At 37.0% G+C, this 15,793-nt stretch overlaps 1 protein-coding gene across 1 annotated transcript in view; it reads right to left on the bottom strand.

Annotated features, from left to right (window-relative positions):
* The window catches only part of LOC117435691 (potassium voltage-gated channel subfamily H member 8-like), a 95,277-nt gene that overhangs the window by 54,986 nt on the left and 24,498 nt on the right, over positions 1 to 15,793 (bottom strand). The window contains exons 2-5 of the mRNA XM_034059046.3: positions 11,748 to 11,981; positions 7,076 to 7,207; positions 3,851 to 3,981; positions 3,173 to 3,407 (exon numbers count right to left, since the gene is read on the bottom strand). Coding sequence (XP_033914937.3) covers positions 3,173 to 3,407; positions 3,851 to 3,981; positions 7,076 to 7,207; positions 11,748 to 11,981 — 732 coding nt within the window. The remainder of the gene's footprint in view (positions 1 to 3,172; positions 3,408 to 3,850; positions 3,982 to 7,075; positions 7,208 to 11,747; positions 11,982 to 15,793) is intronic.

A 15,793-nucleotide genomic window follows, 5' to 3' on the forward strand; every position in this document is an offset into this window, starting at 1 on the left:
TAACTTTGTTCTTCTCATTCATAGACCTTATTATTGATTTTATTTATTTCAAAAAAATAAATAAAAAAGTGTTTTATGGCTGTGTCTAACAGTTATTTAAGGCAACACAAAAATGTATGTGTAGACCTTATATGAAATCTATTTGCCCATGTCAATGCATAACATAAAATAAAACAACATTTTGAACAATGTTAAACAAATGGTGTATAGTATTTGGAGACAAAGTTATGGTATTATGATACACTTCCAGTCTATAAAGCGTATATCAAAGGTGATACAGTATAAGATGGACCTAAGACCTGTGCAATAATAATAACCCAAAATGGACAGATGTTCACATCACAGAACCACCCCACAGTGTGGCACAATCACCACTATCACCTTCATAGGCAAATGACTGGATAGGCAATCAACAAACTGGATCTGCATTGAATGAACTGCTCCCTAAGAATGCACTAACCTAAGTCATGCTTGCAAACACATGTGGAAAGTTAAATTACCACTGATTATGCTAGCCCTGCTCAGTGGAAATATAAAGATACTGCCAATCCTAAATTAATCTAAACAAAAACGTATACCAGTTTACTTTTCATATTTTGTTCTTGAGTATTATGTTGAAAAGCAATTACTAGTATACTATGTCTTTCAGACTTACAACAGAAGAATACAGGCAATTGCATATCAATTAAGCAGTGGAGGGTGGGAATCTAGGATTCTTTTTATCAAACTCAATGATGCTCTTTGCTTGAGATTCTCATAACACTAATTGTTTTTAGTTTTTTTTCTAACGAAGAACATTTGCATAGTGACATTAAGGTCCAGATGGGGGCACTGCACCCAAGTATTTGAAACTCCGCCAGTACACTAAATTTAAGATTGGAAGCTTAGCAACCATTTAATAGCGGGATAATGAATGCTCTGAATTTGATTGGATGACCAATTAGGTTTATGATTACAGACTTTAAAGTATTTATATACAGTAGCATCCACAACTTTAAACATTAAATTATAAATTACAAGATTGCCTAAATTCCTGAAGGCACTAGTCATTTTTTTTTCTCTTGTCGTTTTAGTTTTGATTTAGTACGAGCAGTTAGAAAGCTTTTACTTCATCTCAACGGCAGGGGTCAGAATCCACAACACTGTCTAATGTAGCATTAGTGAAACATATATCTACATAACCCAGCTAACTGGTTTACCATTCTCTCAATTATGCATGTTATACTTTAAGAGTAACATTGCTTTTAGTTTCTCTTTGAACGTTCCCAGCAGGGCTGAATGGCTTTTATCTCTGCCATTTAATGAGTACATCATTGGTCTAGTCTGGTAAGTGATATGCATAACACCATTTTGCAAGTTCATTAAACATTCAAAGGTAAGGTATGTAATTTGTGACTTCAAAATTCATGTTACATTAAGAGAATGGAGGATGTAATATCTTGTGTCTATATATTTTTTAAAATGCAGTGTTTTTAGTACACAGCATAGGAGATTATATTTACTATTGTGTAATGAATTCAAGTCTGGTATATATATATATATATATTTTTTTTTTTTAATGAGAAATGTATTCTCAAAATGAAATATGTTTGTTTGTAGTCATGGCTTAGTCGCTGCATGTGCTGTACAAAGTATTTGTTTCTTTTTTTATTTTAATCCAAAATGTATTCTTCATTTACCCTTTTTCTCAAATAATGGAAATTCTTAAAGTGTCTAGAACTAATATAATTATTCCAGTTCTTTATATTGACATTGACATTGACATTGAAAAGTCACAGATTTTGTTTTACACTCTTTGGGAGCATATTTTTTTTTTAATTCACATTTCCCAAGACAAAAACAACCATTCTGTCATTTATTTCCTTTTAGAATAATTCAAAGTCACAGATGTCTTGTGCTTGGGCTGTCCTTACCAGTAATTAATATCTTCTTTTCTTATGACAGATGTGCTTTCAATGTAGACTGCGTTCCTTTTGTTTTCAAGCATGCACAAAAAAGTTAATCTGAAAACATGAATTTCTCTTTATAACAGTTACAATGAGCCGAGCTTTTTCTTTTTTTAATAATAAACAACCCATAACAAGAATGCCTTGATTTATTATGTGACATATTTTTTTTTATTCTAAAACGAATTACTTGCATTATAAATGCTTAAAAAAAACATAATGTAATGTCAGCTGACACATTAATATATTATGTTAATTTTGCCTAATTAGCAGAGTTAGTAAAAAGAGAGAGAAAGTACAATGCATCATAGTTGCTTTAATATTTAAAATGTTAGATTTCCAGGAGCTGTGTAAAATAACAGAGTTCCAAAGACAGACTAGAAACATACATCCCAATAGCATGACATGGGCTGGGGCAGCCAGACAGCCTCTTGCTAGAGCTACAGCCCTGGGGTGGATATCAGGATGTTTGGGCAGAGCTGGGTAGAAGCTTGATTTCCTACATATGGTCAGTTTATAGTGTTTCAACGAAGTCACTTTGCACTAAACTTAGTAGTTTGTGATTATACTGATTGAAAGTGCTACCATTAATGAAAGATAATAAAAATACATAGAACTGATGATGCTAATACGAAAGAAGTTCAAATAATCCACTGTCCTGCATTTTTCTTTATGGAATTGAAAACACAGTGTCAACACAATAATTAAAAAAGAAATCTTGTGACATTTTTATGAGGAAGTAACATTTTCGTAGTTGTTGTGTCCCTAAATTGTATAAGAACAATCTCCTGGCACACAGCCTGTAGAGTGTGCTAGAACTTGGTAAGGGTTGGGAGAAGGAAACACATCATCATTATTTTGAATGCGAACGCAGTCAATCATAACCTCCTTTTGATTTATATTCTACACCTTTGACTATGTAACCTTTTTTAATTGGCTCCCCAGACTACCTGGTTGCCGTCTTTCTCGTAGGAAGCTTATCTGATTCATTACCACCCATTTGGTATTTGAATCCTGCCTTTTTTCCAGCCTTTACATTTATTAACATTAATTTTCCAGATCTCTCCCACTTCTGTATGCTGCCTTAATACCTGTGCTTTGGATTTCCTGGGCTGCTGTATAGTGCTGACTGTTCCCCCCAGGGTTCTTTTGTCCTTTTGACAAAAAAGGAAGTGATTTATACTTTGGAGCAAAGTTTGAAATTAGACATCTACATGGATTCTTACCTATAATGAAAAGTATTTCTACTGCAATGTCACTGACAGTTGTGCTTCGTGTTAATTCATCGTTCCCAATGAAACACACATTGTATGGTACAGTCACAGCAACATAAAACGTTGCCAGTAAAATAAGCCAGTCCCAGCCAGCTTTAAAGGTGCTGTAATGTAACAGGATGAATTTAGATTTTTTTGCATCTGCAACTTTGTACTCTGGGAGTGCTGGTGGATCTCCAAATACATTCTGTCGAAAGAAAATAAAAAATCAAAACTATTAGTAAACAGTTAATTTCAGTTCCAAATGACCCCATAAAATACATATGTTGTTGATGATAGTATCATGTTAGTATCATGACAACAGCAATGAGCAGCTGTGTTTTTCTATTTCATGTTTATGCTAATATGTAACATAACACACTGTAACTGCATATTTCACGTGATGGTGTTTCGTGAGGGTTTAACGCTGTAGGCTTGTGCTGAACAGAGTTTGGGCATTTTGCCCCAGCTCTGAGGAAATGTTACTAAAAAACATTTACCAGCTGCAGTCCTGCCTAAAAATATCACTATTTTATTATATCACAGATATAACTTTAAAAACACTATATACAGTATACATTCATAGTAGAAGATTGTGCATGCACATGAACCTATTACACAATGAATATAATAAAAACAGCATACACCTACTTTGTTGATTTTAATTTTATTCTTATTGTTTCTTCTTTGAAGATGACCAGAGAGGTGATAAAGCACAGTGCGACTTCGTATCTGTGCTGAGCTGAAATGGGATCCGGTGCTCACTCTCCCCTTATGCTTTTCTATTGAGATAAATGGAAATCATAAAAAAAAACATAAAGTTAGGTTTTCCTTGACTAATAAAACAAAACAAAACATTTTTTCCCTTTTTTAAAGACTATGTATCTTCAAATGTAATTTGTTCCCCATTTCCCTTACAAATAATGAGTTATTATACTTTTTTTCTCAAAATCTGTCTTTACCAGTCTGTGAGCTTGTCTGGAACATTCAAACTGCCTGGCCCTTCCTAATTCCTTCCATGTGACAAAATGGCCTTTTAACTTGGCAGGTCCATCTACTCACCCTCAATATATATGTACTGTAGAGTAGTTTGAAAAGTTAAAAGCTCACATTACACATGGTTTAAATTGAATGAGAAAGTCTGTTCAGTGCTAGGCAGTTAGAATTGAATGTGTCACCAATGTAGGCAGTCACCACATATGTTGGTGTACCAAAGTACTTGTATTTGCAAACAATTTCCCATGGGGTCAAAGAGGTTGACTTGCTCAATACCCCGCCAGGATACTGCAGGTCACACCATGATTTTTTAGAGCATTCCATAGCGCTGGGGAATCACCCTGGGTTGTATTAAAATACCTGTCCGAGGATATCCCAGAATTATTATTACTTATTTCTTAGCAGACACCCTTATCCAGGGCAACTTACAATTGTTACAAGATATCACATTATTTTTACAAACAATTACCCATTTATATAGTTTTTTTTTTTACTGGAGCAATCTAGGTAAAGTACCTTGCTCAAGGGTACAGCAGCAGTGTCCTCCACCTGGGATTGAACCCACAACCCTCCGGTCAAGAGTCCAGAGCCCTAACCACTACTCCACACTGCTGCCCAAAATTATCCCTAAAAATAAGCACACTTTTCAAAAAATCCAGCTGTGGCTTATCCCAGCAAGGGATGAAATGGGAAACAAATGCTCAATTCCAATCCCATATTTACTTATCTGCCCCAATGCTTACTGGAGAGCAGCGTTACGGGAAAGCGAATGCATTTCAAACAAACTGAGCAGGAAATGGTCAAACAGCCCTTGGTAGTGCTGCCCACTACAATGCTGTATGTTCTATTTGTATCAGTGTTTATTATAACTGTTTTGAATTAATACAATTTCAATTCCAAAAGCTTTCACTGCAGCACTTTTTGTGTTTGCTTTTTCCACATTCTCAGATCTATTCCCAGTTTGACCTCGTGGTCAGTACATAGTGCATTATTAATGCACAGAAACTGGGCCAGCTCATCCACAGAAATCATCTGTAATACTCAGCTATGCCTGCGAGAGGAAAAAAAAGCATGCAGTTTATTTTTGGAACATAATAAATTTCCCTTCCCTTATATCCTGTGAGGTCAGTTATAACAGAAAAAAGATTGTTTCTTCTTATTAGGAATTTCAAACCTGAGCTTTGCAATTACAGTATTTCACTGTGGCAGTTTTCTTGAGACGTCATATTTATATGAAATGTATTATAGTTTAAATATGCTATCTTTAAAAATAGTAAAATGTAGATTTTTTCTCATTTTGTAAAGTATTTCTTAGCAAAAAAAAAAGACAAAAAAGAAACACACAAAGATTTCTATACAGATAGACTGACGTCAAGATCAAGTTTTATCACAGCTGAATAAGACCTTCTATAGAAACTTGTAAAAACAGACAGACAGACATATTCCAATACTAATAATGTAATAATGTATGCTAAAGGATGCTCAGATAAGTGGTTCCCTAGATGTAAATATGTAAGTGTGACATACAGATGGATGATTGGACAGGCGCACTGATGCCTATATATACCTCCAGATTCTCAACAGCTTGAAACAAGTTTCATCACACTTGGACAAGCAGTTATGTAGATGTATGTGAACATGTGAGTGTGGTTATGGCAGGGCTGCGGCCCTGCGCGTAGAAATAGCGTGCTTTGTGTTTTGTTTGTTTCTTTTAGTTTTGTAAATAGTTTAATAAATGTAAAAGAAAGAGAGACACTCCACTTAAGACATGCTGCCGGGTGTTTACAGGGATGTATAGCAGTCGGAGATTGGCCGGCGATGGATTCCTGACCGGTCAGTGGGCGGTTCTGGGTAGAGCAGCTCACTATGCTGACACTCCATCAAGGTCTATGAGCCAGGAAGTGACAGTCCACAGGATGCTGCTTGCTAACCAACTCTGTGTGTGGAACCGGGGTCTTGGTTTTAAGAAGAAAAGAATAGGAAATAATTTAGGAGATTTTGTTATCCCACACAAGGTCCTGGAGTGGGACCTCCCTTATAGTAGAAGCAGTGCTCAGCTGCTTGTTTTGTCTAACCTTTGTTGTGCAAGTTGTGTTTTTCCCATTGTGTTTTGTTTTTTCCATTTTTTGTATTGATTTTCATTATACTGTGTTTAGAGTTTTTTTTTTCTTGACCATTGTTCTTCAGTATTATCCCATGTGCAACATCTGAGCAGCCCCTCCCTAGTGCTACCATTGCTTGTACCCTAGTGGTGGTCTCCCGCAACTGCAACAGAGATTGCATTTTCTCTGTGTTGATTGTAAACGTGAAGTCAACTCCTGTGTCTCTCCTATCTGTCAGTGGATACCCACAATACCCTCTCAGACTGACTTGTTACCAGAAAAAGTGATTGTCTAAATAAATGTAATTAGTGTGACATACATACTACACATATGCTTGCATCCACAATGTGTTTTGAAAATGGAGAAAAAAGTAGAATGGAGAAATGTAATTTTAGTCTACGTAAAAATATATTATTATGCTCATAAAGATGCTTTGATGCTATATATGACAATACTGCCTAGTTCTATTACTACCTTTTTTGGTAATACTGATACAGTAAAATTGCCTTCGTTTTAAGACACGCTTTGTTAGCCCGACATGTCAAGCCCTTTTTGAACTGTGAGTTGTAAAAACAATGTAAACAAGCTGTTCTGCCAGGAAAACGTATTTCCACATACCACTTGCGCTTTATCAAATCCTCCTCCCAAGTTCTACAAATCAGCTGCATCAACTTCACAGAAATCCTTAAACTGTTAGTGCTTCAAAGAAAGTGTCCACATTCAATTAGTGTCTTTTGATTGTTGCTGGGAGACACATAGAGTGTGTGATGTTACCCACCTTCCCTTCTATCTTCCTGAGCAATCTTCACTTTGGTGTCTGTGATGTCTTTGAAGGAGGCCAAGAAAAGAACGACATCCCCTTTTTCATTTTTAATAGGAACTATGTCCAGAAGGCACCAAAACAAAGCACCTGCCAGGATTAGAAAAACAGTGTTAGCTAATGCAGGGTTAGAGTTTCTGTTTAAGCAACAACAACAACAACATTAAGACTGATGCTTCTAGATGTCAGGGGTCAGTAAATCACAGATGTTCAGCTCAAACAAATCTCCTCACATCATCATTCAAGGCTGTGTATCCTGCTGTTTACTCCTGGAATCAAGGCCTTCGTTTGAGAATAACTTTAATGAAAATACAACTCCCACCTCCCCTATCCCCTCTATTTTCCTTTTTTTTTTTTAAATCTCTGGCTGACAGACTGAAACACAAGATAGCTTTAACTCTACACCACCATTAGGGGGGTACACTGTAATCATGCAAAGAACCAAAATACCTTCAACTTAAGAGCTACTTAATGAAAGTGGAATCAGTGGTTTTAAAAATAGCTGTAAACACTTTCTGTTATTTAAAAAAAAAAAATCTTAACTCTTTACCCCTTAAACTTTTAATGATGTTTATTTCAAAAACACATAGTTATGTAGTAGAGAGAGTAATTAATTTAATCTGCTATAGATACTGGTATTAATGTGAATTACTTATAATGTTTAGTCACGTCTCTGCTGCATTAGGTAATATTAATAAGTCGTAAAAAGGTAACTGAGCATTGACACCAGACACTTTCCAGGTAAGTAATGTTCATTTATACTGTTACTTATAATGGCAGTTTATCAGGTAACCACATATCCAAATATTCAATATCCCAGGGGCATTGACTTAACAGATGCCAGACAGTATACATAGTCAATTAAATAAAGTCACAAGAGCTCATTCATCTAATAGCCTAAACAACCTTTAATACTATATGTTCCTTCACATTCAATGTTTGTTCCAAGAAAGCAAAGATGTGGACTTATTATGTGACAATATGGCAGTTGTCCATTTCCCGACTTTGAGAAACAGGCAACATTGAATAACAGCCGGCCTGACAATAGATAGTGGTTCTGCAATACACTTCTTTAAAATGAAGCTACATATTAGTTACTGTACTGGTTATGACCAATATTATGTAAGCATTGTAGCTTCAGAATACCCTTTGTTGTCCCCTTAACTTTTGTAATGTCCACTCGAATATACAGAGACAGCTCTGGCACCTACATAAAGACCCCTATGCTGATATAGCCCATGTTACATATCTCTACAACTATCAAGTAGAACTGAATAGGTAAGAGTAGGACCATTGCTCAGATTTGGATACAATTTTATATTAATAAAAAGTTATGTACACATTTTTTTCAAAGTTTCAAAATTTAAATTCAAAATTTAAAGAAAGAGTGAAGTTAATTGGATGATCAATTTTGCAAAGGTTTCCAGTTACATTGTGTGTTTTTTTTATTTTTAGATTTTATAATATTGGAATTTGGTGAGGTTGTTCTATGCACAGAATTACATCTGTACACGGGATACGATGTACTGGAATTTTGGCAAATACTTCATGTCATTGGTTGATTTCTGATATGCGATTAGTAATTAAAAAAAAAATTCTGTTAAACGGAAATACTGTATGTTTGGTCTCCTATATGAAATTTTTACTCTTCATGTAAACCTGGTCTTTGTTCCATGACCCAGTATTCCAGTGCCGTCTCTTCTTTGGGTATCCTTTCTGTTCATACTCCTCTTTCAATCACTGTACTGCAAGCAGCATTGTCTTTTCCCCATTTGAAAATGTTCTTTCATTTCATGGGACTCCTTTAGAAATAATGGATGAAAATTCTACATGAGAAATGGCTTTGAAAGCAATGAATTCCACCCCCTTTTTTAGCCCTTCCAATTTAACTGCATGGAATGCGGTAAACTTCATTATTTAAGCCACAAAGCTTGAACACGAGCATTATTAAATTGTATGCTCCCTTCAGCAACCTATCTTATAACTGCTGTTCCTGAAAATTGTACCTAGGTGATGCTAGCAGGAGATTTAATAACAGCTTCAGCAAGGACAGGATCATTAATTGCAATCCCCCTGCCTGCCACCTGCAGTGCTTCTATCTCTTTATCCTCGCAAGACAGAGCCTGCAAAGCTCACGGTGATGTCATCTCTGAATGACAGAAAGAAATAATCACACAATTGTGAGGCATCTATGTTTAGTGATGCATGCAAGGAGAAGCAATTTAATTGTCATGTCTCTGTCGGTGCCTTCTGCCCCAGTGTGCTTCCAGTGCCAAGAGCCAGGGCATATCGTCCGAGACTGTCCCTTGATGGAGGTGGACATCGCCAGACGATCCCGGTCTACAGACACAGGTGGGACAAACAGGGAATGTCGGCAGGGCCCCTATCAACTAAGAGTACATGTTGGGAAAGTGAGTACCCACACATTTGTGGACACAGGGTGTGTGCATACTTCAATTCGACAAGATCTCTTGGAAGGGGTAATAAAATACACTCCCCTTGATATACCTGGCCATTGGGACCGTGATATAGTTTCACTGGCCTGGGGTTCATAGTCATTTACAGAATTATGAATCGGAATGTCCTGAGTGTCAATTGGTTGCCCCTAAATCAGTTCGCCCCGCACCTTCAGTCCCACTCTTCCTATTTTTAGATGTTCCAGTTTCAGAGAATTGGTGTAGACTTAATGGTCCCTCTGAAGGGAGCTGATTCTGGGTATCGGCATATTCTAGTGGTGGTGGACTACGCAACACGATACCCAGAGGCTGTTCCCTTACCATGGAAGTCTCCTCAAACCGTAGAAAGAACTGGAAGTCCGTTTTACATCCCCAGCTATGAGGGGGAGGACCTTGGGCCCTTGGTTGAACCATTAACTATAGCTGATATTCCAATAGGGAAACAAATAACTCCTGATCAACAAAAAAGAGGTAAAAAGATTGATTCACATGTTCGGTGATGTGTTTTCTAATGGGCCTGGTGGGACTCATTTGATCGAACATGCTGTTATCAATTAACCGTGTCTATAGGAGGATTAAGGAGAGACCATATCGCATTCCAGAGAGTCCATGGAGGAAAGCTATTCAGAGGGAAGTTGAAAGTATATTGAAACTTGAAGTAGTTGAACCTTCCTGGAGTGAGTGGTATAGCCCAATTATGCCGGTAACTAAGAAAGATGTATCGATTTCATGAGGGTGAATGCTATTTCTAAGTTTGATGCATATCCCATGTCTCGGGTAGATTAACTCTTAGACTGACTGGGGCAAGCATTTTTTATCAACCCTATATATTATATTGTTTATTAGATCAACTATGATTTACAGATACACACAAAATCTGACAATTCATTAGATTTGACCACTGATGTCATAAAGAGCCTGTTTGCGCACTGTATCGAGCTTTTGAGGGTCCAGACTCGAGTCTGCTGAACACTAAAAAGCCCATGCAGCTCTTATAAATACATGCTGTTAGACTATTGTGTGCAAACAAGATAAGGATGAAGTTGTGAAACCTAAACATTTTCTTTGTGTGTGTGTGTTTTTTGAGAAGAGATTGGATAAAGTCAGGCATTCCCTGAGTAAGATGCAAACCTGCCTATCCCCTGGGGCAAAGCAATATTTTATACAATGGTAGTTTCCTGACCTGGTCTGACCTTGACACAATAATGTAAATAGCCTAACTAAATTAAAGATAACTGAGGAATGCTGAAGCACAGCCAGTATCTATATGTATTTCAAACAGCCAGCATAGAGCACAGCCTTGTCATTTGGCATAAACTAAGCATTTCCTTTTTTTTGTAATGCCATTCACTTGTGTTTACTTGGGGAGACGTGGTATAACTCTCAAATTTTACAAAAACCCATTACATATTTATAGAATAGGGAATAATAGCTACTGTAAATGAAAACACTTAAGCAGTCACAATACGCTCCAAACTAAATGCATTATTGTGATTTATTGATGTAATACAGTGGAACTTCCAGTCCTGGTCTTCGTTCCAACCCTGTTCTAAATTGTTAAATTGAACCAATTAAACCTTCATTTGGACCATGTAGTAGTTAATGATCTAATTCTACCTGTTGAACCTGGAGTGGAATGGCCCTCCAGGACTGGGATTGGACACCCCCGCTGTAATATGTTGTTTCCAGGCCTAACAGCACAGTCAGTCATTTTCAGTTAATCTAGGACAGCATTACGTTCTGTTTTAATTAAACCACAGACATCTTACACCTGTAGCACCTGGCTATTGTCCATTTAATTTACATAAGCAACCAGAGTTATTTTTTGAATAAGACATCAGTATACATTCATATTCTTCTTGAAGATAATAACATGCTGTTGCAGTCCCATACTTACAGTAGTTACAGTAATACTTGTTTGTTTGTTTGTTAGTTAGTTTATTTGTTTGTTTGAGATAAAAAAAAAAGAACAAATCTATAACAGTTGCCGGTACAGGGGTCTTTTTAAAGTAATAATCCGTTTGGAAGCCAAACATGAAAAAGGTTGCTCATTGAATTCCTTGTGTTGCTTTCAAATTGACAACTGAATTTTAAAACCAAGTTATTGTTAGCCATCAGAAAATATAAGCTCTGCCTGAAAATGAGACCCGCCTCCTTAAAGGAATTACACTCACCATTCTTTTTATAAAACTTGACTTCCCCCTTGAATTCCTTCTTATCCTCCAAGGTCTTGTCAATGTGAAGCATTATCTGCTCATTTGTCTCGGTGCCATACAAAAACTTACAGCTGCAACTCTTCTGCATGACTTCTGTCCTCGCAAACCCAGCCAGTTCACAGAATCCATCTGAACAGTAAACTATTGGGTATCCCTTTGACACCTGAGCGTTCGCGAGAATGAAGTTACTGTCTGAAAAGGAAGAAGGGTAGAAAATCATTAGTGGAAAAGAACTGCTTTTGAGAAACAGGCTCAAGACAAGGAAGTGCATGGTTATTTATTTATTCATCCAACCTGAAGTAATGGTTATTACTTCATTGGGGGTTGAGAGAGGGGGTTAGGTGCCTTAATCTCTGCTAAACTGCTCTATCATCCACAGAGAATACGTTCATCGGACACATAAAAACATGGTTTCAAAGAATTTCCTAAAGTGATTGTAGGTTCGTTCGTTACATTCGTAATATAGGCCTTGAATGCACAGTTTTTAAAGAAACACATAGGGCCCGATTTTCAAAAGGGGTTTCATTTGGCAAAATTAGCAAATTTTTCCACCTGTTAATCTGTTAAAAAATATCCGCCTGTTTCCTAACATGATCCTCCGTTTTATCTGACGGCCGAACACATTTCATGCAGAATTTTCTGTTTTTCTAGATGAATAAGTAATGAGCATTTAAGCAGTTTTATCCGCCAAAATAATACTTCCTGTTCAATTGTGTTAGCAAATGGTGTATAAACACGATCAAACATTGTACCAAACCAGCGGAGAAATTAGTCAAAATGCAAATGCAAACACAAGGGCAAATTCTTATTTCCATTCAATCTTACCAATCGCTTGTTTAATTAGGAAAACATAAAACAAATAAACATGATCGGAACAAATTATCTGAGTTGTAGGTTTAAAAGGAGGTATAACTGCAGTATACAAAAATGAAAATGACAACTTTTTTTTTTGGATGTACGCAAAAGGCTTAAATTAATCATTTATCATTTATTTCAGGACACTTAATTGTTTCTCTCTACACAGATAAAGATGGGCTTTAGTCTAATACGTCCTGAAATAAATTATTTATTAATCATGTAAACCTTTTGTGTACATCCATAAAAAAGTTAGTTTTTTTCATTTTTATGTTATGATCCCACGCCGAAATACAACCCCGTCGCCTTGAGGACCGTTCATTCACATTTTTAGAAAGCCAAAATCTTATTCATCTTGTGCAGACAATTTACTAAATTTATCAAAACCGACCTGAATAAGAACAAATACCAGAACAAGATCTGACCACCCCTTCATGTCTGAATTATTTTCCAGGGTAACCCCAAATGTGTCAAACAAAATGTCTCTGCACTGTATCATTGATGAACATCAATCTCTGCCCCTAAATAACATTTTAGTTCCATAGTATATTTATAGACCTTATCGTTTCCTCCAGAATGGTTTGTTAAATTGACTTTTTCTTGTTCAGGTATGTGTGAGTATGCTATATTAAATGGGGAAAGCACAGAACTTAGAAATGGGTTACTAGATAACACAGGAAAGCAAGTTCCATGTTAGACAGCGAAGAATACATATGGATAAGAAGCTGGCCGAATAAGAAGCCAACTTCAGCATCGCATTAAAGTTTTTTTTTTTTTTTAAATTAATTAATTCATTGTTTATTTAGCAGATGCCTTTATCCACGGCGACTTACAGAGCCTAGGGTGTGTGAACTATGCATCAGCTGCAGAGTCACTTACAACAACGTCTCACCCGAAAGACGGAGCACAAGGAGGTTAAGTGACTTGCTCAGGATCACACAATAAGTCAGTGAGTGAGCCGGGATTTGAACCAGGGACCTCCTGGTTACAAGCCCCTTTTCTTTAACCACTGGACCACACAGCCTCCTTAATTTTGCAGTTTTCCAAAATAGCTTATAGTTTGACACATTTGGTGCTACCCTAGAGAATAATTCAAATTAGTCTTACGTTGACACAAAGGGATGGTTGGATCTTCTTCAGTTCGGGTTGAGGTAAAGTGAATTGTGTGCATTGCAATGGGATTGTATTTCAGCTTGGGATTGTAATACAGTCCACACACACATACACACACACACACACACACATTTACGTCTAACATGCCAGGGAGACTCGGTCTGACTTGCTGTCACTCTGTTTTTTACTGCTGGATAGTCGTATTGACTATGCTGAAGCAGAGGGGAAGCTAACTGGTGGAAGTTTCCACTATCCACTACTTTCATCTTTAGAAAATAGACACAGATTCTTAGATCATTACGTATTCCACCAAAAGAAACTGTCAGAATAACTAATGAACCAAACTAGCGTATAGACCCCTGCCGTGTTTTCCTCAGCTTTAGAAAATACTGAATCAGTGAGAAAAACAGGGATGCAGAAAAAACCTATTAAAATAATGCGATCCAGCTGATTTGCTTTGAAAATAACCCCCTGTGACACAGACAGAATGATTCTTGGTGATAAATCTCCCTCCTGACCTGTGAGGGTGCTGTGTAAAGGCAACAGAGTGCCCTGAACTGGATGGCCAGACAATTCATTCCCAGGGTTAGGCAGAAGTCGGCCATTTAGAAAGGAGGCGGAGCTACAGTACACTAAATCATCGACCTGGAAGGGAAACGATGTAGCTGCTGCAGATTGGGGGCGTGATTTGCGGTATATAAGGGGATGTAGCGAGGTGATCTGTTCCTTTGTATGGTTAAATGCCGAACCGGAAGGAGAAAGTAAAATATATCATGAGTGTTTTGTTGGTTTTGTTTGTCTAAAATCTACTTGTTTGTTATTATTAGAAGGCTAACACGATCCAGAGCTGTCGCTACAGGCCAGCACCAACATGGACAACACTGCACCTTGATCACGATAAATTGTATTTGCACCACGAGCACTACAGCACTCACTTTGGACTTGTGACCGTGTTTTGTGTATTGGTGTGTGTTTAAAAATACTGTGTATATTATTTCGGGACTGAACCCGTGGATTTAACAGAGCAATACGCATTTATAAATAAATAACCCATCATTTCACCAGTACTTTGTTGTTTGTCCTTGTCTTGAACACTGCATCACCCCGACACCTGCAAACCACTTTGCCACACCCCCATAATATAGTAACCATGTATTTTTTATTTAAAACATGATGAATGGTACTACACTAGGTTAAATAATTCAAATTTGTCATGTTATGATTTTAGATAGGGTTGCACTTCAGCAGCTTCTTTCCTGCCGTCACCAATGAGGTGCTTTTCCAATTGACTAAAATTTCACACAGCAACATGCTTTGGCCAAGAAGACACTGCTGAGGTGAATTGTGCTATGAAGTGCGACTTTAAAAGATTTCCTTTGAGCAAGGCATGGACCACTTATAAAAGTTTATCATAGTAAAAGCATAGCAGAGTGTAATAAAGCACAGTGGAAGCATGGGGAAGCATAAGTAATCATCATAAGGCACAGCGAGGTATGGTAAAGCATATTAATAAATATAGCAAACAGGGGTAAACTGTGGTAAAATGCACAGTATAATCACGGGAAAAGCATGGTAAACTGTGGTAAAATGCACAGTATAATCACGGGAAAAGCATGGTAAACTGTGGTAAAATGCACAGTATAATCACGGGAAAAGCATTGTAAAAGTGAAGAATTACAGTGCAAAACTACCATGGTAAACTTTTATAAGGGACTCCATGAACTTTCTTAAGCCATTAATATTGTCAAAGTTCAATCGGTATTAGTTGTGCTGATAACTTTCCTTCAGGTTGATTGTTAAATCTGACTCTTTTGCAGGTAATTTGGATCAGTCATCAACTGCAGGTGTTTTCATTCATTGTATTTAACCATTTCAAAGCGTTACCATATTTAGGTTTATTTGAAAGGATTTCCATTAGGTACAGTACATGAGCAATACCAGACAGTGCTTGATTTTTCCAACACTCTCTGACCCTACACATATCTTTAGATGTCATTACACTAGGTGGGATACATATTTCATTCTTATGGTATGAT

The sequence above is a fragment of the Acipenser ruthenus genome, chromosome 3 (assembly GCF_902713425.1).
Source record: "Acipenser ruthenus chromosome 3, fAciRut3.2 maternal haplotype, whole genome shotgun sequence".
NCBI lineage: Eukaryota > Metazoa > Chordata > Actinopteri > Acipenseriformes > Acipenseridae > Acipenser > Acipenser ruthenus.